The 23,188-nt window shown below is 36.0% G+C and overlaps 2 protein-coding genes across 7 annotated transcripts in view; one reads left to right on the top strand and one right to left on the bottom strand.

Annotated features, from left to right (window-relative positions):
- MYEF2 (myelin expression factor 2) overlaps window positions 1-23,188 on the bottom strand; it is a 72,235-nt gene that overhangs the window by 15,366 nt on the left and 33,681 nt on the right. For 2 of the 6 annotated variants that reach the window (XR_007133099.1, XR_007133101.1), the window contains 4 exons: window positions 22,619-23,107; window positions 12,381-12,657; window positions 7,057-7,151; window positions 466-719 (listed from right to left, as the gene is read on the bottom strand). Coding sequence is in view for 2 of the 6 variants with exons in the window: in XM_047766436.1 (XP_047622392.1) it covers window positions 22,944-23,107 (164 nt within the window). In the remaining 4 variants the exon portion in view is untranslated. Of the gene's footprint in view, window positions 1-465; window positions 720-7,056; window positions 7,152-12,380; window positions 12,658-21,435; window positions 23,108-23,188 lie in introns of those variants that run through there. The other 4 variants (XM_047766436.1, XM_047766434.1, XR_007133100.1 and 1 more) reach the window with 3 other exon arrangements.
- On the top strand, window positions 202-22,474 carry SLC24A5 (solute carrier family 24 member 5). The gene is made up of 9 exons (XM_047766437.1): window positions 202-379; window positions 1,105-1,284; window positions 14,285-14,368; window positions 14,448-14,551; window positions 14,904-15,004; window positions 16,673-16,956; window positions 19,392-19,598; window positions 21,464-21,565; window positions 22,051-22,474. The coding sequence occupies exons 1-9, from the start codon at window positions 259-261 to the stop codon at window positions 22,371-22,373; spliced, it is 1,506 nt and encodes a 501-aa protein (XP_047622393.1). The 5' UTR covers window positions 202-258; the 3' UTR covers window positions 22,374-22,474.

The following is a 23,188-nucleotide window of genomic DNA, read 5'->3' as shown; positions in this document are numbered from 1 at the left end:
AAGTTGCCTGGATCTGTCATCAGGGACTATAGGCCTCGGGACTGTCTGCTCTCGTCCTTACCTCCTCCAGCCTATCTGGGCCTTCAGGCTCCTGCTCAGAGAGGCTTGGCTTCCAATCACCCTCCCCCCTACGCAGGCCTCGCTGAGACGTGCCCTGGGCAGGGCATTGGGCAGGAAGCAGACACTTCACATGATCCAGCTTAATCCTCCCTTTTTTCCCTTCCCAAGGCTGCATGCAGCAGCAAAAGCGCTGCAGAAATGCAGACCGAAGGGGGTCTGTGGTGGGCAAGAAGGGCCCTGCTCCTCGCCATCCTCTGGGCTACTGCACACCTGCCTCCCCCAGGGGTCTCTCTGCCCCAGCGTCACCCAAGGGCTACAGGTAGGTGGACACCAGAGTCAGCTACCCCTCCTGCTTCAGACACATTTGAATGAACCAACAAAGAGGGAAATTTTCACTGGACTCACTTTTGCTTACGTTTCCTGCAGTATTTGCTCTGATTTTCAGCATTTGATAAGATATCAAACACTTTTGATCCTTTGAATAAGTTCTCCAAGATAGCTCCAAAATAATTCATGGACATCATGAAGCAGGAGAAGCCCCAGTTTTAACTGTTGGAGACTTCACCATGAAAAAAAGAAATCTTCTTTCATCTTAGAAATTCTCTCTGCAACAGTGGATGATTCTCTGTGGGGTTTGGGCTTTGCAGACAACTTGGGCTCTGAAATGGGAAAATGAAATTGTACCAATGTTAGAAATACTTATCTTCAGAGATGTGATTTCTCATTGAGGATGAAAAAGGGTTCAGAATTCCTTTCTAGAAATGAATTAGATAAGGAAGACTGATTTCATGATTTCCTCTTTTTAATTCTCCTGGTATCATTATTTTATTTCACTAAAGCACCTCTTTTGGGTCCCCAAAACTAATTTTTTTAAGGATCCACAATTATAACAGCATGTTCAAAAATGCTTTACACATTTTCACCAGAGTTCTTAAAATTCCACCCAGAAACCCCGCAATTAGTTTTCTTAAGGAATTTCTGTTTGCGGGCTTGGAATGTGCGATTCTAACATCCTTCCAATTTTCACCTCCTTTTCCTTACCAGGAAATAGCACCCAATGTGTTATCTCTCCATCATCGGAGTTTCCTGAAGGGTTTTTCACAAAACAGGAGAGTGCAGATGGAGGCATCGTAATCTACCTCCTCATTATCCTCTACATGCTCATGGCCTTGTCTATTGTCTGTGATGAGTACTTCCTACCCTCCTTGGAAATCATCAGTGAATGTAAGTACCTGGAAAACCCCACATATATATATAGTTGTAAGTAGTTGAAACCCCCACATATATATATAGTTGTAACTAGCTGGAAACCCATATATATGCCACACACATATATAGTTGTCTTTGAAGTGGCTGAGTAACAATCCTGTCTATCCTAACCAGATGTGGAACACGGACCTCGGTGTTGCGGGGTCCTGTATCTTAAGGAACTGGCCTGAGTGTGGTTTTTCTTGGTACCTAATGTGCAGCAGAGCATCTTTAAAAATGAGTTCAAAGCAACTATCATTTTACTGCCTGCCTATCTCCAGAAGCTTTCAGTTTGTCTACCGAACTGCTTAGCTGTTTGTTAGTAAACTGCTCCAAGTTTCACATATATATACACTTGTCATATCCTTCTAATACTCTGGACTCCTAATACCTGCCATCAAATACTTCAAAAAGCTTTTTTCGCTTCTACTCTAAAACCTCTGTAATTTTTTTTAAAAAGGTAGGCGATAAATAACTTTAAGGACTACTCTCTTCGCCCTTCCTCTCCCAGCCTCTGACCAGTAAAGAAACTAATTCATGTTTGTGAACCAATAAGTAAATAAGTTCTGCATCACAGGGAAAGTGATCTCAGACAGTAATCAGGTAATTAAAAATTAAGCTCAGGTACTGGTTTCAGAAAATAAAATCTACCAAGCTCATCACTGTCCCTTTAGTCACGTATATCACCCAGAATTCTGAGACTAGACCTTACATTGGTGCACTGGTCCCAGAAATCAGGACATCAGTGATGTTTCATGCCAAATAAGCTCAAGTATCGGCATGTCCAGTCTTGCTTGTTTAGTTTAACTCATTGAACATGCTCACTTTAGAGAAGGTCAAGTTTAAGGGTTAGATTTCCCACTCCATACTCCCAGGATTGCAGAAATAGCATCCTCCTCTACACCCCCACACCGCTGCCCGCCCCCCGCCACATACCCACTGCTAGCATTTCTTCACAGAGGAAAAGAGCATGAATGTAAACTTTCATCCCCCACCCCTGCTGAAACATAAGGAACGTAAGGAAGGCACTTTTGTTCAACACAGTGTAGCCATTCCCTAGGCCTTAAAGGATCTGGCAATAGCAGAGGCACTTAACATAATTCTTTAACCAAAAAAAATTACAGAAAACAGGTCAGTGTGAGTGTATTATTATTATTTAACTTGTATTTTTACACTGATATTGCATTTGACACAGACATTGGTCTTTTTAATAGAAACTAAATTACTTTAACATAATATTTTTACCTAGATTGATAAAATGCAAGAAAAATAGAAAAAAAAAAAACCTCTATAAGTTCCCCCACATTTCTATCACCCAGAGATCCCCACAGTATCATTTGGTGTATTTCCTTTTGATCTTTTGGCTCTTGCTATATTACACTCAGTTTGAGGCCTTTTCCTTTTCCTAATATAATGTTTCATTGTGCACATTTCCTCATAAGTATTGAATACTCTTCAAAAATATGATGTTTCATTTATAACATGTGATAGATGTATGTATCATGTGTTTTAAGATATATTTTCAGCTGAAAAGTTTGCTGAATATTAAATGTTATGATGCCTTTCACATTCATTCATTCATACATAACATTCATTCATAAATGAACATACATTTTGGGTATTCTGTTCAAGGACATTCCTGGCTCAAGGTATTTTGTCTTGCTTTGTCATGCTAATAGGTTAAAATTGATAGGTTTTGAAATATGAATTAAAATACAATTTGCCAACAACAAAAAAAAAGTGATGTTGAAGAGTACCACAATAGTTCCTGATTCTGTAAGTGATTTGAGCACCTAACATTGATCTTTATACATAATAAGCAGCCAGTAGAAATTTATCACTATTTTGAAAATTATTAATCTCATTAGACATTTGATATTTTAATTTTTTATTCTAAATAATGTTATGCTCATGCTCGTATCAAATCTCTGCAAACTTCTCTGATCATCTCCTGATAAAAATGCACAGCTATGTGTATTTCTAAGCTTTATCTTACACATTGCCAAAAGCATTTCACAAAGGGTATATACCAAAGTAAATCTGCACAGTGTGTGGTAGCTTCCACTCCAGAAAACCACAGGAGTTCGCATCATGCCTCAGTGGTTAACGAATCTGACTAGAAACCACGAGGTTGCAGGTTCAATACTTTGCCTCACTCAGTGGGTGAAGGATCCGGCATTGCTGTGGCTGTGGTGTAGGCCAGTGGCTATAGCTCCGACTGGACCCCTATCCTGGGAACTTCCGTATGCTATGAGTGAGGTCCTAGAAAAGACAAAAAACAAAAAAAAAAAAAAAACCAAAACCAGAAAACCACGAATAATTATCATTTAAATGTCTTTGTTAAATGCTTTAAAATGGAAGATTATTTTATAAAATTTGTATTTATCTTATTATTTGTGAAGTTGAACATTTTACATGTGAATTGAAATTTGTGGTTTTGCTTGTGTGTTTTTTTTGTTTGTTTGTTTGTTTTTTTTTGTCTTTTTGCTGTTGTTATTGCTGTTGTTGTTGTTGTTGTTGCTATTTCTTGGGCCGCTCCCGCGGCATATGGAGGTTCCCAGGCTAGGGGTGGAATCGGAGCTGTAGCCACCAGCCTACGCCAGAGCCATAGCAACGTGGGATCCGAGCCGCGTCTGCAACCTACACCACAGCTCACGGCAATGCCGGATCGTTAACCCACTGAGCAAGGGCAGGGACCGAACCCGCAACCTCATGGTTCCTAGTCGGATTCGTTAACCACTGCGCCACGAGGGGAACTCCTGCTTGTGTGTTTTTTGATCCATGTTCTAATGGGGGAGTATTTGTCCTTTAAATATTGATTTCTAAGATTTTAAATATAGTGATATTAACTCTAATACAATTTTACATCATATGCTTTGTTTTCATGGTTTGTTTGGTTTTATACTTTATATGTTTATCATGTTCGAATGCACATATTTTTAGGTAAATTTGTAAATATTTTCCTTTAGGATTTTCCTTTTGGTTTTATACCTAGAAATATTTTTTTATCCCTAGGTCATGAAAATTGCTATCTTTTATTCCACTTAAAGTTTTTTTTCTTACATTTTAAATTTTATGTTTAATATTTTTATTTTTTCCACTAAGAATTTGTTTTGTTATAGGATAAACTGCTATTTTTTTCTAAAAATTGACCCATTTTCTATATTTTCAAATCTTTTATAATGATCTATTTGTTCATGTTTGTGCCAGTACCATATTTTAATCAGAAAAACTAATCATTTCATTTATATAAAACTAAAAAAATTTAAATTCACAGTACTATATCCCCACCTAGAATCTTTCTCTTTTTGGAAAATTTTTTAAAAAATCACTTTTTTTTCTTTTACACTTCTAACAAGGACCTGACTGAAAGAATAAATCCATGAAGAAATTTTAAAAAATAAAAACCTATCTTGGAAGTGGTGAATAAATAAATAAATAACTTTCCTAGCTCTATAGTAGAAACTACTGCATTAAAATTTAGATTGCTACTTCAAAATAATATTCATTAAGTGACTTCATAGAATATCTGTAATAATGACTTCCACCATGCCACTTGTGGAATTACTTTGGAACTTCAGGAGCAAACATGCATTTCTCAAATGAATTGCTCTTTGCTCTGAATATAACCCGTAGCTATAATGGATGTATGACTGATGGATGCCTGTGCCACTGCCAAATCTTCAGTAGATAAGAACTGACCCTGGTCTTAAAACTGAAAATACCAGCAACAAAAAGACTGAAATAGTGCTAGCTCGATTCATTTTTAAATGCCTATAAATTAATTCTGTCATTTCTCTTCTCAAGGTCTTAGCATGGTCTTGTACAAATTAGGACATAAGCAATTTAAAAAAAATTTCCCTGGAATTTGTTTATATCCACAGAAACTAGCTTCAGAAAGTCTGCAAATGCTTTACATTTCCCCCTAGTTCTTTGTTGTGTATTGAGTTATAATAGCCCCACCCAACTGATAAGTATTAATATAAGCCTCAAAACAATTTACTGAGCATTCTACAATGTACTGGAATGTTGTTGTATACTAATTTTAGTTATTTATCATAAAACAATTATAGAAGACCAAGCATGGTTCTAAATTAAATACATATATAATTCTATTTAGTCATAAAAATTCTACAAAGTAGGGACTATCAGATTGGTTTTACTGATGAAAAACCTGAGGCTGAAAGAGTATATAATTTCTCAAGACTACACAGCAGTGCTCTGGTCTCTCTTATGCCGAAACCCAAGAATGTTTTCAATTGCTATATGATGTAATTTTACATATCCTTGTTTTGAGATTAGCCACCATACTATGGTTGTTTCAGTAGACCTGTTCTTATAAGGTGTTTCCCTACCAAGGGCACTGAAAATTTTGACCAAAAAAACACATCAAATACTTATTGTAAGTACAGAGGAAATATACTACAAAAGAATGAGAATCCACCGAGTCACTTTAAAAATCAGTTAAGAATTTTAGCAACGTATTGGGGTTGGAAATTAATGTTATAAACAGTTACCTGCAATAATTAGACTCTGAGAGCTAAACATTTTATCTGTGATGTACATGAAATCATAGTATAGTACTATTGGGCCATCTATCATGTATGCACTTGGCACATGACATAAGGACTTTCTGTGGAGTACATGTTCTGTGTCCCCACCTAGGATACCTGTGGTTGAATTGGCAGGCCCCTGGCCCACCCCAGCCCCATCACCCCATGACCCCCTCCTCAAATCACTAGCACTGGCTCATTTGGTTAGCACAACGCTCTTCAGCAAGATGAAGACTCGAAGAGGCTCAGAACTGGAGTCTCTGTGTAGGGGGGTAAGTTGGAGGTGGTGGAGGGCGGAGCCTCTTGCTGATACCCCGGCCAGGCCCAGCTCAAGCAAGCAAGTGAACTTTCTCTGTCTATAGCTATATATGTTGGCCTAGCAATTTCCTCTAGAACTACCACCACTTGAGGCTTCCAGCAAGGATTTTTCATAAAAGCTGCACAACGTAATAGGACAAGGTGCTGTTGCTACACCTCCTTGATCTAATCCTATCTTCTCTTTTATCCATTTAGGTTCTAAAGGAAAAGAGATTGGTGATGATTCTTTGAACACGGAGGGCTGATGTGAAATTAATCCACATTATAGAGGGAATAAAAATCACACTCTAGTTGCCCAGGTCATTTCACCTTCAGAAATAAGATCTGGTTTCTGTGGTGGGAAACAGGACAGGGCTTTAGAGGGAAAGGTTAAAAGATGTCCTAAGAGGGGAAATAGTATCGGAAACCAAGTTAGAGCCAAAGGAACTACAGGTAATGGGGCAAAGAATAATCCTAAGGGGAGCCCCCTCAATCCCACCAATTGTGCTACTCTAGATCTGTATTTGGTGGATACTCTGAGGGGTGTGTGTGAGAAAGACAAACAGACAGAGGATTCCAAATACTGACAATGAAGAAAAGGGAACCTCTGCAGTCTCTGGCCAGTCATATAAGTCTGACTTAGGAAACTGTCTAATACTCTCAGGCCTGGTTTGTGACTCATTACCTTGCAGTCATATCTGGTACTGTTTGCTTGGGGCTTTTTCCACTTTCTTCTTCTCTATGATATGCATGCTGAATGGTCTATGACAATGTTGAGAATCCCTGGAGGTGCTGAAGGGCAAGAACGCTGTTATATGCTTTGTGTCATACTACTATAGTAAGATGTTTGAAAGTGTCCACTCTGGAGCCAGGTACAGCCTAGGTTCAAATTACTCACCATTTACAGCTCTGATCTCACACAAAGTGCTGAACTCTCTGCTCCAGCCAGCTCCACTGTGCAACAAGGGTAATCAGAGTTCTCAGTTTGTAAAGCTGTGTGCCAAGTACAAGAGGAAATACAAGTGAACTGCTTACACAAGGACGGAGCACACAGTAAACGTTACTACATGTTTGCTATTATATAGAAACAGATTGCAAAGATTAGAATCCCTTATTTAGGGAAGATGAAAGTAGAGAAGGTGAATGATCAAAATCAGTATGGATATATTTGGGGCAAATGCTAGATCTAGTGTGCATCTGCTAGAACTTGAAAATCAAGTTTAAAGCAAATAAAAGAAGTACTACCTCACAAGGCAGGAACCAAATTTATGAAACCCATTCTTTTATTTGATCTAATAATCCATGCAGTAACAACTTTAAGTTATACCTTAAATATATCTGTAATATTCTGTTTAGAGTTCCTTTCTCTTTTTTTACATTAAAATCCATATCATTTTATTTCATCTTTAGCAATCCTTCATTGTTTAAAAAGTGATATATTTAGAGAACATTTAATTTAAATATAAATTAATATGCAAATTTTAAATATAAACCATATTAACTTATACCCCAAGGTGTAGGACTACTACCTCTCATCTTTATAAGCAGGTTCATTTTTAGAAGCACAAAAGCTCAGTGAAAAGCCAAAACAAATCCTTTTTATATATCATTTTGATACGTAATGGGGATCTCCTAGAGTTTAAACTACTGTCTAAGGCAGCCTTCTTTAACTTTTTCCAAGCTAACTACACAGAAAACTGAGAGCCCCTAGTGAATGGTCACTTGATATAACCCAAAGGCCATAATGAACCAGTTATAAAACTTTTCTTTTTAAATGTTACACTAATAGGCTCTTCAGTCCAAAAGTCTAATCCCTCCATCATGCTGATCCTTTGAGGTATATAACATGTCTTAAGTGAAAATGATCTTAATAAGGTTTGGGGAAACATACTTAAAATATTTACTTTTTAATTAAAAAAGTATTATTATTCACTCTGCACTGAACTAATATTGGCCCATGTTCTACTTTCTATTTCAGAAATAGACAATAAGAAGAAATGCAAGTTTTAATTCCAGGTAGAATTGCTTCTAAATTGATAACATTGGAAGGGAGTTGGATAATTCTGTAGGTCTGGCATTTGGATAGCCAACAGTTTCAGGGGATTGTTCCATTCTTAATCCTTATGAAATTTACAGAGGCAAAGCCTTCCCAAAGACCAAAGAGTCTAAGAATAGTGCTTCCTCCCTGCCGCAGAGGCACTCATCCTCCCCTTAAGAGCATTTTCATCTTCTCTGTTTTCCTTTTCTTTCTATCTAAACTAAGTTTAAGAAATAAACATATAAATATATTGTGGTCCCTTCGGATTGCGTCTAAATCTAACTCAGGTGTATGGATCTACGTAAGAGCCAAGTGGTCTGAATATTACCCCGACGCTAACGCAGGAACAGGCAATGAAGTTAATCATAATAAAGCTATGTATTAATCTCTTCACTTTACTTACGTGAATAACTAAAAGAGCAGATTTTTAAACACGAATAGATCTAGGTGCCCATCTCATCTCTGCAACTACTACTATGTGATCTTAGGGAAGTTATGGAGACCAAATCTCAAGAAACAGGAGGTTTGGAGATAAAATTCCTTGTGTATGCTTTATATGATAGGCTTAAGGCAGGTGGAAATTAATATTTTAGCTGTTAGTTTAGGACATGGGGGAGTCCTCCTTTTTCAGTGGAATCAGGCCTTTCAACTCTTTATACAGGGTTTCCAAATTTATTCCATTATAGCTCAGACAAAATATGAGATGATAACTATAAAGCATTCAAAATGTTTTTATTTACTGTAAAAAGCATCACAGAGCACATACATGCAATAGTGCACTGAGAGGCTAACCATTTATTCCAATGATGCTGATTTTACCTAAAATATTTCCAGAAATATATTTGAAATTAATGTCAGAATCAATTTTGCAAATCATAAAAGACATTGTTTGCTGTCACCCTTCACTTTGGATACTAAATAGAATTACTGAGCATGACTCCCCATCCTGGTTACTAGAGTTGGGTCTGAAAGACTTTTAATTGCTTTCAAAACTCAAATCCATTCACATTGCATGAAAATTTGCTATCACTGAGGACTTTATAAAATTATGCCAGAAGACACAAAATTGCATATAGCCTATTGTTGTTAACTCTATTAAATGTGTACTGTGAAAGGAACTAGAAATACATAAAAACAGTAGCAGTGGTAAAAATATAATGGTAAAAGTATAAATGATCCTCACCCTCTATTTTCTCCTCCATCTTCTAAATTCTCAACAAAATAGGCTTTTTTTTTTTAATTATAAAAGGAAGTTACGGGGAGTTCCCGTCGTAGCGCAGTGGTTAACGAATCCGACTAGGAACCATGAGGTTGAGGGTTCGGTCCCTGCCCTTGCTCAGTGAGTTAACGATCCGGCGTTGCCATGAGCTGTGGTGTAGGTTGCAGACACGGCTCGGATCCCGCGTTGCTGTGGCTCTGGCGTAGGCTGGTGGCTACAGCTCCGATTGGACCCCTAGCCTGGGAACCTCCATATGCCGCAGGAAGCGGCCCAAAGAAATAGCAAAAAAAAAAGACAAAAAAAAAGGAAGTTACTTAACACTAAGAAGTAGTAGAGTCCTAAGGCACAGAATTCATATTTTACATTTTGAGTAAGAATTGATAGAAGATACCTTAAAGATTGTATAGTCCAACCCTCCATTTTACAGATGGCAGAATAAAAGGTTTGTCTGAATGACTTATCTAAAGTCTCACATTAAGGTACCAGCCAGGCCAGAATTCAGGTCTCCATTTTAGTTTAATACCTTTTTTTATTATATTATATTTCTGAAAGAGGATTCTCAAAAATTGTTGTAAACTTTCCAACATAGTATCATGGAAGAGAACATGCCTAAGAAAGAGTCTGATGAGTTTTAGTAATCAGTTCATTAATACAAAGTTGCATTTATATAAACAATAATATCTAAACCTATAAAGAAAACTCACCTTGAACATTTTGATGATATCCTGAAGGAAATGAGATTATTCCTTTAGAATAGTAGAGAGGAAGAAAAGTAATAGCTCGGGGCGGGGGGGGGGGGCAGAACAAATTATCTTTAATAATAAACTATAGCACAGAAAAATGCTACCTACCCAAAGGTCAGCAAAGACAAAGCCAGTCTACTCTAAAGTTCAAAGGTATAAACCATTTTATAAAATATGCTTAGGACCTTAATATAATTTAAAATATCTTTGAAGTTTTACACATCCATCTATACAGAACCTTTCTTTTCATAACTCAAATAGAACTCAGTGAATACCAACAAGATTTGTTGTTAGTGCCTTTTGAGAGTGAACATATTCAAAAAGGGCCACCTATTTTCCTACCTTTCAAAAGCTGGATAGGTCACCTTTTTTCGCTTGACACTGAATTTTTCTAATGAAGCATTCTTTAGCCAGCATTAAAAAAAGATTGGCAACTCACTCTTTGGCCGTTCCAAGTTCAGACAGTTTTTTCAAGATAAAGCATTTTGTTCTTTTTTCAATTTCCTCCACATATTATCTAGCCCTGATTTGATCTGAGGATTCAGAGTAATATACAATATCACTAAATTTAGACATTCTCTGGAATATGCTGAAAAACTTCCAAAGTATTCCTCATTCCTATTAGCTATCTTCCCACTAGGAAATAATGGAACAGGGGTAATTATGTACCCAGTGCCACAAGGCAGGGAAGAAAATGACTGTCACCTCCCATATTATAATTGGGCTGCCTAAGTGCCATTCGTTTTGTTTGTTTGTTTGTTTTGTTTTTTTTTAATTGTCGTCGTTTCTTTTTCAGGCTGCACTCATAGCATGTAGACGTTCCTGGGCAAAGGATAGAACCTGAGCCATGGCAGTGACAAGGCTGAATCCTTAACTGCTAGGCTGCCAGGCAACTCCCTAAGTATCACTCATATTGAGCTTCTCTGTTAAAATAGAAGTATCCTGGACTTAGAACCAGCAGACTTGGGGTTTATGACCTAAGTCCTCACATTTAAGATGCTAACTCTCCATGTAACTTTGAGGTACTTAACCTTCTAGACCTGTTCCTTCATCTGTAGAATGGAAGTATCACCACTCATATTTGAAGAGAGTTGAGATTATTAAATTATGTATATAAAAGTGAATTGTATTCCATGAATATATTATTTACTTCATACATAAAATGAAAAAAGTTAGAGAACAATATGCTTTATCTTGTTAAATGTTAAGTTTTATGGCCAATTGGTCCTACTACATATCAGATTTGTAGTAAGAATATAAACATTAAATGTATATGTGTATGTATATATATGTGTGTGTTTGTGTGTGTATAAAATCACTCTTACAAGTAAAAGAAATGCTATGCATGGTAAGTTATATATATTATTACTTCTCCCCTTCAATAGTCACCTCAGGTAGATGTTCATTAAGCAACAAGACCAAAGGCAAATAGTAAGGAATAGGATAGAGGGTCTGGATTAAACAATTCTGATGATCCTGAGGGGACTTTTCATGGGAGGCTTACCAGGGAGAAAAACAGCTCAAACTAGAGCTGGTTGGGCTGCTGAGACCAGACAACCCCATGGGGATTAAAAGAAGATGACTGGAGCTGATATCATCAGCAGGCAATATTGCGAATGGCTTTCTAAGCACGTCTCATATTTTTCACAATAAAAGCCAAAGTCCTTACTAGGAGCTACAAGTCCTTACTAGGTCTTACATGATCTGGCCACCTACTACCTTGACCTCATCACCTACAGTTCTCCTTCACACGCTTTATTCCAGACACTGGCTTTTTCTGTTTCTTGAACATACAGGCTAGCTTTGACCTCAAAACCTTTGCGCCCACTCCATCTGCCCAGAATACTCCCCGGCCTATGTGTGGCTAGCTCCCTCACTTAAAAGTCTTTGTTAAGTTACAAGCTCAGTGAGATTCTTTCTGGTTACCCAATCTAAAATCAGTCTTTCCTCCACAGCATTTTATATCCCCCTACCCCACTTTTTCTCCTTTCTCTTACAGAATACATATTTTCTTGTCTGTTCTCACTAAAATTAAACTCTTCTGGAGTAGAAACATTTGTCTGTTTTGTTACTGCCACATTCCTGGCACAGAAAAAAAGCATCTGGTATAGTAGGTAGACAGCAAATATAATAGATGAACAACAGTCAGGTGTTGCAATTGTCTATGGCTGCTTAACAAATCACTCCCTAACTAGTAGCTTAAAAGAACAATCATTTCATACCTCTCACAGCTTTGGGGGTTTATTGGCCCCAGCTAGGTGGTTCTTGCTCAAGGTCTTTTATGCTGACATAGTCTGAAGAGAGGGCTGGAGTTATCTGGAAGCTTATTCCTTCACACTTCCAGTGCCAAGGATGGAAAGACTCAAAACTGTGGGAACATCAGAGGTTCCTCAGGCATCTCTATTTCTATATGGGCTCTTCATGAGGGCTTTCCAGTATGGGGATTTCAAGTATCCAGAGTTTTTACGTGGTCGTTGAGGGCTCCTGAAGCAAATGTCCCTAGAGAGAGAACCATGAAGAAATTTCGTCAGTCTCAGAAATATTATGGCTCTGCTCATCTAGGCTTAAAGGATGTAAACTCCATGTTATTTTTGTTTGTTTTTAGTTTTTTGACAAGGAATGGGAACATTCTGGAAAATCATGTGGGTAGAAATACCGTATTTCTATAAAATACAGTCTGCCATACTAACAACCGAAAAGAAATCAGTAATGTTGAAGGCAGATGTCTCAGCAGAGTAGTAGAGCCTGAGCTGGACTAAAGGGTGAGCAACAGTTAACGGTTCCCAGTCAAGAAGTAATCAGAAAATTCTGAGCACAGGTGACAGGGACTAAATCAAGCACATCTGACTTTGAGGGTCTGAGAAAACTGAATACCAAAAATCAATAGTTATAGTAAACAATAAACAATAGAGATTGCTATCCAAGTTTTGGAAAACTGTATGTTAGTTCTAACTTTGACACTTTGAGACTTAGGCTAAGTAATGCCTGGCATGCTACTTTTATGGGCTATTTTTTTTGTCTGCCAGAAAAGACTGGTTGGGGATCTGATACAACCTGCTCTCAGACTTCCTAAAGCAAAGTAGTTTCTTCAACAGCTTTCTCTTTCCTTCCCATAGTGTGCCTTAGCTCTAAAGCTGAAAGGGCCACAAATTTGACTCTCATTAACCACTGGATAATGGATTTGCATGCTTTTAAGTCTGTGGGAAATTCACAAACTCTTTGAATAGTAGTATTTTTCTCTTATTTCCTACTCTGGAGCAGTTTTTGTAACTCTGTATTTCAAATCAGTAGACTCTTATTATTATAAATTGTAAGTCTTACTTGGTTTCTAGGTAGTTTTCTCTCATTTGTATTTAGCCAAGGTTGAAATTGCCAAATTGTTAACAAACTCTATAATTCAACATCATTTATAGATTTTAAAAGCTACCTATATTCACTTTTTCTCCTCTTTCAAGTAGGATTAGGACTCCTGAATTACCTTATTTTCTCAGCTCCTACTGCAGCACTGTTGACAGTGCATTTTTTTGTTTTGTTTTTTGTTTCGTCTTTTCTGGGGCTGTACCCAGGGCATATGGAGGTTCCCAGGCTAGGGATCTAATCTGAGTGCAGGCCTATGCCAGAGCCACAGCAACACAGACTCTGAGCTGCATCTGCAACCTACACCACAGCTCATGGCAACACTGGATCCTTAACCCACTGAGCAAGGCCAGGGACCAAACCCGCAACCTCATGGCTCCTAGCCGGATTCGTTAACCACTGAGCCATGACGGGAACTCTGACAGGGCAGTTTTAAAGAAATCATGCTGTTGCTATCCACCTATAAGCCCTACAGCTAGAAAGCAAGCTTTTCTGGATCTGGAAGGACCCCATTTCATGGCACTCAGGATACAGAGTTACAGCAGTTCCAATAGTCTCCTAGCCTTCTGTTTCTACCGAAGCATTAAATAATGAATGTATAAAGCAAAAAAACAAACCTGAATTCCTCGTTTTTTAACCTGTATGTTATTTTTCCAGTTGAAGTTAATACTAGTGATTTTTCTGTGAAGATGTAGCTTGATATCTATTTAGTTATGAAGACATACTCTTTCGTCAGTTTAACAAGCATAACAATTTCATTTGTCTTCAGCCTTTGGATTGTCTCAGGATGTTGCAGGTGCAACTTTTATGGCAGCCGGTAGTTCAGCTCCTGAATTAGTTACTGCTTTCCTGGGTAAGTATTGCTCCTTCTATTTTTTACTTACTCTGTGTGATTTCATCTAAGTCAACACTAACTTACATTCTGCTCACAGGTGTATTTATCACAAAGGGCGATATTGGCATTAGCACCATTCTTGGGTCTGCAATTTATAATATCCTTGGCATCTGTGCAGCCTGTGGATTACTATCTAATGTGGTACGTAAGAAAACTTTATTCAACAAAATTTATTGTCTTGACAAATTATAACAGTTTACAGTCTAGAACAAACAAGGCACTAGTAATGTGTTCAACTGAATTTATTAATCAGTAGAAAAAACAACATGGACTCCATTTTAGGTTAACCCACAAATAGCTCTTGGTCAAATTTATGAAAATCAGAATAGGCTTAGAAACACAGTTTTTCTTAAAATTCCCTTTTCTCTAAGCAATATGCAAAAGATAACAATATTTCAGCTACAAATATACAAACAATTTTAGTATTACATTGATCAAATACTTGAAGAAGTTACAGCATAATGGAAAGAGTAAATTAATAATCGTTTTACAGGTTTCAACACTATCATGTTGGCCCCTGTTCAGAGACTGTGCTGCATATGCGATTAGTGTAGCAGCAGTTCTTGCCATAATATTTGACAACCAAGTTTACTGGTAAGCATGAAATAATCATTACTCTTTTGTGAAACAATTACAAGATGATTTTTATATAATTCTCTGTTGGTAACATTTCCTTTTTTTCAGAAATGTTATTTGTCACTTCTCAAGTTATCTGCCACTTCCGCAGCACTTTCCAGTAGGTTTCTGAGCTAACCTCCTCATCACAATTGCTGGTTGGATTCTTCTCCCTTCTTTATGATTTCTTTTCAGTCAAGTCAGTTTCCTTTTTTGTCTAACCACTAGATGTTATCACTTTTTTCTCCCTACTGATTGTTCAGAAAGTCTCCCAACTTTTGTCCATTAAAGGCCCACCAGGTGGCTTTTTCATTTATTGGGTTGTTTACCTTGCGTTGGTTAGAAGTGTTCATGGTCCCAAGACTGAAAGGTAACAAAGGAAGCAAAAGAAGTCCCTTCAAGTTCCTCCCTCTCCCTGACAGTCACTCTGTAAAAGGAACTACATAGTTATATTCTTCCTCTAAAAATAGAAAATGTTTAGTTTCAATACTAAAAACTGTTCCTGTCTTTATAATATCCCCCACATCTTGCTGTTTCAAGAAAACAAAAAAGAAGTGACTTGGTGGACAGGTATTTTTTCAGCTAATAAGTACTAGCTATTTATTAGGTGTTTATCACTATGCTAAGAATCTACGGGATAAAGAAATGTAAAACATAGCCACATGGGTTGTACACTGTCCAGTGCCAGAGGACACCAGAAAAAGAGAACAATGTAAACAGTATCCCTCTGGAATACTACAGCTGGGCAATGCTGCATTAAAACTTGCTATCAAGAAACTTTAACAGGGAGCAAAATTTCTAAAGGAATCACCCTGAAATCTAGTCTGTCTCCCAAGGAAAGTCTGGTGGTTATGACTGGGATGTCTCTGGGACTTGGTGGTCATCTGTAAGGGGACAAGGACTGTTAGAGTAACCAAGCTAATGCTCCCTCCATTAGGGAAATCAAGAACTCTGTGCTTTCAAGCGCTAGCAGAGGTTCACTGGCTTAAGGTAACAGGTAAATTCAAGGTTCAAATGTGTTGGTATCAGCTAATCACAGTTCTTTAAATAACAAACTAAAGTATAGGAAAACAGTTCTCAGTGCCTTAGGTACAAATTTTTGAGAATATCTTGCTTTCTTGTGAATTTAAGCCAAATTCATTTACGTTATCATCAAAATACCTCTGCATAGCAACTGAAAATCTCCAGCCAAAGCCTAATATATTCTGAATATTTTATGCAAAATTTCTATATTAGAATAACTGAAATGAATAGTTACCATATTCTTATAATTATTATATTCTTCCAATGAAATCAGGTGAATGCCTATGACTATTCATTAGTTTCACTTTTATTTTGAAAACCTATAATTATTATTTTCAAAGAACTTATTATGTCCAACATTTGGAAGGAAACTACAAATGAAGACGATGATTTTATAATTCTTGTTTCTGAAATATAGATAGGATAGTGTCAAGCTTTCATCAGTAAGTTTTTAATAATGCTATAACCAAGTCTGGACACACCTATAAAACTAAAATATATTTAGACTATTTCTAATCTGTTGCTGCATTAGAAAATTATTAAGCAGATACTGCCCCAAAGCTATTAACTCTAAAGTAACTTTCACTTTTAATTTAAAAACACACAAATTTCTCTAATTTATAGGTATGAAGGAACTTTACTGATTTTGATATACGGATTATATGTTTTGGTGCTGTGTTTTGACATTAAAATTAACCAATATATTATAAAGAAATGCAGTCCTTGCTGTACCTGTCTTGGCAAAGCTATGGAAGAGAGAAGTGAACAACAGCCACTGATGGGATGGGAAGATGAGGATCAACCATTCATCCGAAGACAATCAAGAACTGACAGTGGAATATTTCATGAAGATTCTGGCTACTCCCAGCTTTCTTTAAGTTTACATGGTCTTAGTCAGGTTTCTGAAGGTAATAATCACACTCTGCCCACTATTAAGTTTATTCACTGGAAAAACATAATTTCAGTTCAATTCAGAAAGTACTATATACTTATATAAAAAAGCACTATGGGGATTCAGGGATGACGAAGAGGCAGACCTATCCTTAAAGAAGCTTCTAATAATATAGGGAAAAAAAATAGTTAAAATATGAAAGCTTAAGAGGAAAAAAAAAGCATAACTGTGGTTCTTGAATGGAATATATGGTATAAAAATGATGAGGATAGTTAGCTAGGAAAGGTTATCACAGAGAAGGGAGCAGTAAAACTAAGCCTTGTAGAATAGTAGGATTTTAACTAACAACCTGATTTATGACTAATAGGTAACAGCTTTTGAAGTCTTATTAGCTGTTATTTATTAGTCATAAGTAAATGACACAGAGATATGAGTAAACAGTATTCCATGGATTGACAAAAGAAATACAATCAAAAGGCCTGCTCAAGTACTAAGGGTAAGTAGAGCACAGAATGCGCATAGTATGGAAGCAGAGAAAAAGTAGATAGAAAGGAGTAGGACAGAACAAGTCTTAAATGTGAGATAAGAGTGTTTGCAGGTTTGTGAACAGGGAATTATGAGAAGTGAAATAAAGGACATGGAGGTCTGTAAGACGTTACTAAAACGATTGATATGTTTAGCTGACATCGAGACAGAGTGAAGACAGTAGGAATGAAAGAGAACAGAAGTGAGACAATACAGAGGAAGCATCACCAAGACTAGGCAACTGAAGGGTTACACTGAAGCTTTGGTCATGACTGAGAAAATAAGAACACCACTCACAAAAACTAGGAATTTGGGAAGAAGGGCTGGTGTGAGGAAAAAGAAACAAAGGAATGATACAAGTTTTAAACATGTCATTTGAAGCAGGAGCAAAAACATTTAATATGTTTAGTAGGAAGTCAAATTCAGCGAGGGCCAGAAATATAAATTTATGGGTTATTTTTTATAAAGTAGTTTTAAGAAACAGATTCTAAACTTTCTTTAGAACATTAGAAAACTTATTCTAATTTATTACCTTAAAAAAGTAAAGCATGACTTTTCCTCTTCTTACAAAAATTACAGTTTCTAGTCTTTCAGGTGCAAGAGGTACACATCTCAAGTTAAATTTTGTAATGAGAAACTAAAAAAAAAGTCCCAAAATTTTTTATTATATGAAAATTATATCTAATGTTACTTGCTGGCCCACTGGCTGAAACTTGGTAAAAAAATTTTTATGAGTTCTTGTACCAGCATTAGTTGTAAAGTGGTTTGACCTAATATGTAAGTATATAGTATGTTGTAAATGCCACACAAATTTTAAACAATTTTAAAGTGAATTCCTGGAATTCTCTTGTGGCACAGCAGGTTAAGGATCTGGCATTGTCACTGCAGCAGCTCAAGCTGCTGCACTTGGTGTGGGTTTGATCCCTGGCCTGGGAACTTCCACGGGTCATAGGCACGGCCAAAAAAAAAAAAGTGATTTTCCATTTTTATCCAATATATTATCTTCCATTATTTTAATAAAACAAATTGAATAAAAAGACATACTCAAGTTTTATAAGTTAACATTGTGGCTTCTATACTAGTTCCTATTTTCTTAAGGTTTTTTTTCCTAAGAATTGTGGTGAATTCTGTTTAGTAAATTAATGAAAGAAAATAATGGAACAAGCCCCCAAGTCACTCACAATGAGAATTAAAATATCCAATTTAGGGAGTTGAATATGAAATGAATCTGACTACTACCCATGAGGACACAGTTTCAATCCCTGGCTTCCCTCAATGGGTTAAGGATATGGTGTTGCCATGAGCTGCAGTGCTGGTCCCAGAAGCGGCTCGGATCTGGCATTGCTGTGGCTGTGGTATAGGCCAGCAGCTATTAGCTCCTATTTGACCCCTAGCCTGGGAACCTCCATATGCCACAGGTGAGGCCGTAAAAAATTTACAACTTAATAAAAAGATTATGCCATAATTACCATATACTCCTTAAGTATACATTATCTGATACTCAGGGCAGGCCAGAGGTATCATCAATTTTAGAAAATGGAGATATCTGGAGTAGCTAAGGTAAGATGCCAGGTAATCTCATAAGCAAAAGTTACTAAAGACCACCCACACTAGAAAACCAGGAGATGCTGAACTGACATTTTATGAACATTACGTCTCTAGCATATTTAATACATGACCCAGGACATTTTGATGGATTTAAGTCCCCAAATTAAGAAATGCTGAGTATCTCACTTTACACTGTCTGCCCTAAAGTCTCAATTAGTTTCGTTTTGCCAGCAATATCAGTAATGAGGTATTCGAATGTTTCAAATAGCCCCTTAAAAAAGGATACAGCTAATTTATTTCAATATAGCTTTCTAAATGGACACTTCTGACTTAATTGGCCATTTGAGAACTCAAAATCATTTAATTTTTTCTTAACAGATCCACCAAGTGTTTTCAACATGCCTGAAGCAGACTTAAAAAGAATTTTTTGGGTACTATCCTTTCCCATTATTATACTACTTTTTCTAACCATACCAGATTGTAGAAGAAGGTTTTGGAAAAATTATTTTGTCATAACTTTTTTCATGTCAGCACTGTGGATATCTGCATTTACATATATCCTGGTTTGGATGGTCACAATAACTGGTATGTACCTTAAGTACAAGAGCATAAGTTAAAATTAAACAGTTTTACATAAGCACAAACAGCATATATTCACTAAATGTAGTCTAGTTAAAGAGCAAATACCTTTTTGACCAAAGACTAAAGATTACTGCTATTTACAAAAAGATTAAATATTAATATACCAACAAGATCATTCAGGTTTTGTGAGTTCCATATCAAATATCGACTATATTCTCATGATTACACAGCTCGGGGGTACAAATCAAAGGATCATGTTATAAATGAAATCGAATTCACAGCATGTGCATGGGTCCATAATATAGTCTTTATATTGAATTTCACTCCATGATAAAAATATACCAAGGTGCCAGTGTTTTGAGAAAACAATGGGTGCTCACCATTTAACTGGATTACATTTTATTTTGCTTTCTAATATACCAATATAAACGTACTATGAAATAAGTAAAAAGGTTATAAAATAAAGTTTTAGTTTAGGTTTCTACTACCTTCATGATTAAGATTTAACTACTAGTGCTTGGGCATTAGCAGTTCTAGTCCCAGAGAACTCCTAATCCAGAAGGAAACAGTGAATATAAACACAGAACAACAACAACAAAAAAAAGCTAATTTCTCCCCAAATGCTTAACCTAAATGGACTCATATCAGAGGTGAGCAAACTACCACCTATGTGCCACAACAGATGTTTTTGCAAGTAAAATTTTACCAAAGTCACACTTATCCCTCTATATATTGTCTATGGATGCTTTCACACTACCTGGCAGAGCTGATAAATGTGATGGAGATCATATTTAAGCTTGCAAAGCCGATGATAATTACTATCTTGCCCTTTCAGAAAGTTTGCTGACCTCTGACTTTTCCCAAATTAATGTGATTCTGAAGAGTACGCTATCTAAGAATATTTCTTTTTTAATGAGTAAGATGAAAAAGTCCAATAGCTTGCTTTCTAAACTATATCACAACTGATATCGGGAAAGCAAGAAAAAAGCAAAAATCAAGTATTAGATTATAGAACAATCCCCAAGATGATAAATATTAGTGTTATTTATGTACATATGAACTCTGGCAAACCAGTAAACAAAAATTAACAAACAATTACAATTCCAACATCAATATATAAGCATGCAATAAATATGTTACTTGAAGATTTTAATTGAAATTTTAAGAAAAAAAAAAGATTCTAAAGCAAGTTTTCAATTACAGTATGAAGAGCAGTTATATGTACTTCAAAAAAAAAAAAACCTTCCCTCTAGTTCTGTTTTCCAAAATGAACACATTTCTGAAAAACACTGAGCTAACATCAGATTTAACAAAAGTACTAAAAACTGGGACCATAAAGTTAGAATGACTCAAGCAGAATACTATTTTGTTTTCCTAATATTTGTGGTACTTTTCCAAAGAAAACACTAAATTAAGATATGTAACTAAAGCAGAACTTAAAAATGCACACCATGTTAACACATTAACAGTTTAAAAATAGCTATGAGTAATTTGCTTAAATCTGACCTCTTTAGAAAAATGTTTTTAAAAAGAAAGAGAAAATGACCAATCTCATTAGCACATATTAAATAATAGCCTTGATGAGGTTATCAGTGGACACCCAAAACTTCTGCAAGCATACCAGGTACTTCTCGGTAGAATTTTGTCTTTTAAATATTTTTGAATACCTATCATTAAAAATCTGTGCTATCTGGGTTACCCAATTTACTAATATTATTTAAATATTTTGCTAACTAAAACTGAAGTACATATTGGTTCTGAAATATAAATGTGCCTATTTACTTTTTGTTCAGGAAAGAAATACCTGCAAAGAAGAGTTAGTGAATCTATTTAAGACTTGTAATCTGCAATATCTATGTTTATTACAGGGGAAACATTAGACATTCCAGATACTGTAATGGGCCTTACATTATTAGCAGCAGGAACAAGCATACCAGACACGATCGCAAGTGTCTTGGTTGCAAAAAAAGGTAAGAAACAAACCCCTCAAGCTGCAATGCCCATTCTTAAAGCCTAGCTGAAATACACTGAGCAAAGGTACCCTTAAAATATTTATTTTCTCAGTAACATACTTTGAAGAAAAAAAAAAAAAAAGAGTAACTCAAGAGGAAGGCTTTATTATTTAATAGCAGATTAACTTCACTAAATCTAATATTTTAAATAATATTCATTTGAAATGTGCATTAAATCATAATTAACCATGTTAGAATGAAAAGCCACAAATAATCTACATACCTTATTGAAAAATGGTTTAATAAATAATTATTATTAGATAAATAAATGTTAAGACTTTAAATACTAATCCCCCAAATTAAAAATACAAACTCAGTTAAGACTTTTGCTCTAATACAATTTTCCAAAACAAACAAAATAGGTATCCAGTGTTTTTCTTATGAAGCTTATTAATAAAAGACAGTATTGGTATGCACATTTTAACAGCATGCTTTTTTTGCAGGCAAAGGAGATATGGCTATGTCTAACATTGTGGGATCCAACGTGTTTGATATGCTGTGCCTAGGTGTTCCGTGGTTTATTAAAACTGCATTTATAAACACATCTGCTCCTGTAGAAGTGAACAGTAGAGGACTAACTTACATAACCATCTTTCTCAACATTTCGATTATTTTTCTTCTCTTAGCAGTTCACCTCAATGGCTGGAAACTAGACAGAAAGTTGGGAATAGTCTGCCTGTTATTATACTTGGGGCTTGCTACATTATCAGTTTTATATGAACTTGGAATTCTTGGAAATAATAAAATAAGGGGCTGTGGAGATTAACGTTAATAATGTTATGTGGAAAATGTGAATGATGGGGAGTGGCAGAGAAGGAAAACTCCATTTCTTCATTTAAGTCAAATAAAAAATATTCTGAACTAAAACTTACAGTAATTCTTTATCATCAACAAAACGTATTTTTAAAACTAACCAAAATCATATCCTAATTTGTCTGAGCCCTTCCTTTTCAAGGACAATTACATATATAAAACAAGTTTTTTTTAAAAAAAGAACCACCTATGTTTTACCTTACAGTAAGTTGATAAAAGCTGGGAACACTTGAACAAACAAATCCCGCTATGTAGAACTGAAAATAACAAGAAAATGGCTTATTTCATTAAAAATAGTATAACCATTCATTTAAACTGAATGACCAGACTTGCTGTCTTTAAAACCCAAACTTGAGATTAACAAAAATCACAGTATATTTAACACTATACTGTTAAAAGCTGGTGGGAGTTTTAAAAGTTCATCTTTACAACTTCTATAAGCATACAGTATTACTTAAAAAAATGACTTTTACTAGGAGATTCAGCAAAACAGATGTAAGAATGTTCCAACCGTGGTTTCAAATTATGCATTACGATCCAAGCGAACATCAATTTCTCTGCCACTGATTTTTATGCCATTCATTATTCTGCAGGCTTTTTCAGCTGATTCTGGGGAGTCAAATCGGACTGTTCCACAGCCTTTTGACTTTCCATTCTCCATTTTTATTTCTGCAAACATTACATGACCTATAAGAGAAAAATTAAAGAATTACAAGTCAGTTTAAACAGGTTCCATTTCACTACAGTTTTCAAATTTCTCATAGCCAA

The sequence above is a fragment of the Phacochoerus africanus genome, chromosome 2, assembly GCF_016906955.1.
Source record: "Phacochoerus africanus isolate WHEZ1 chromosome 2, ROS_Pafr_v1, whole genome shotgun sequence".
Lineage (NCBI taxonomy): Eukaryota > Metazoa > Chordata > Mammalia > Artiodactyla > Suidae > Phacochoerus > Phacochoerus africanus.
Note: the sequence above shows the minus strand (reverse complement) of the source record. Positions and strands in the feature narration are given on the sequence as shown.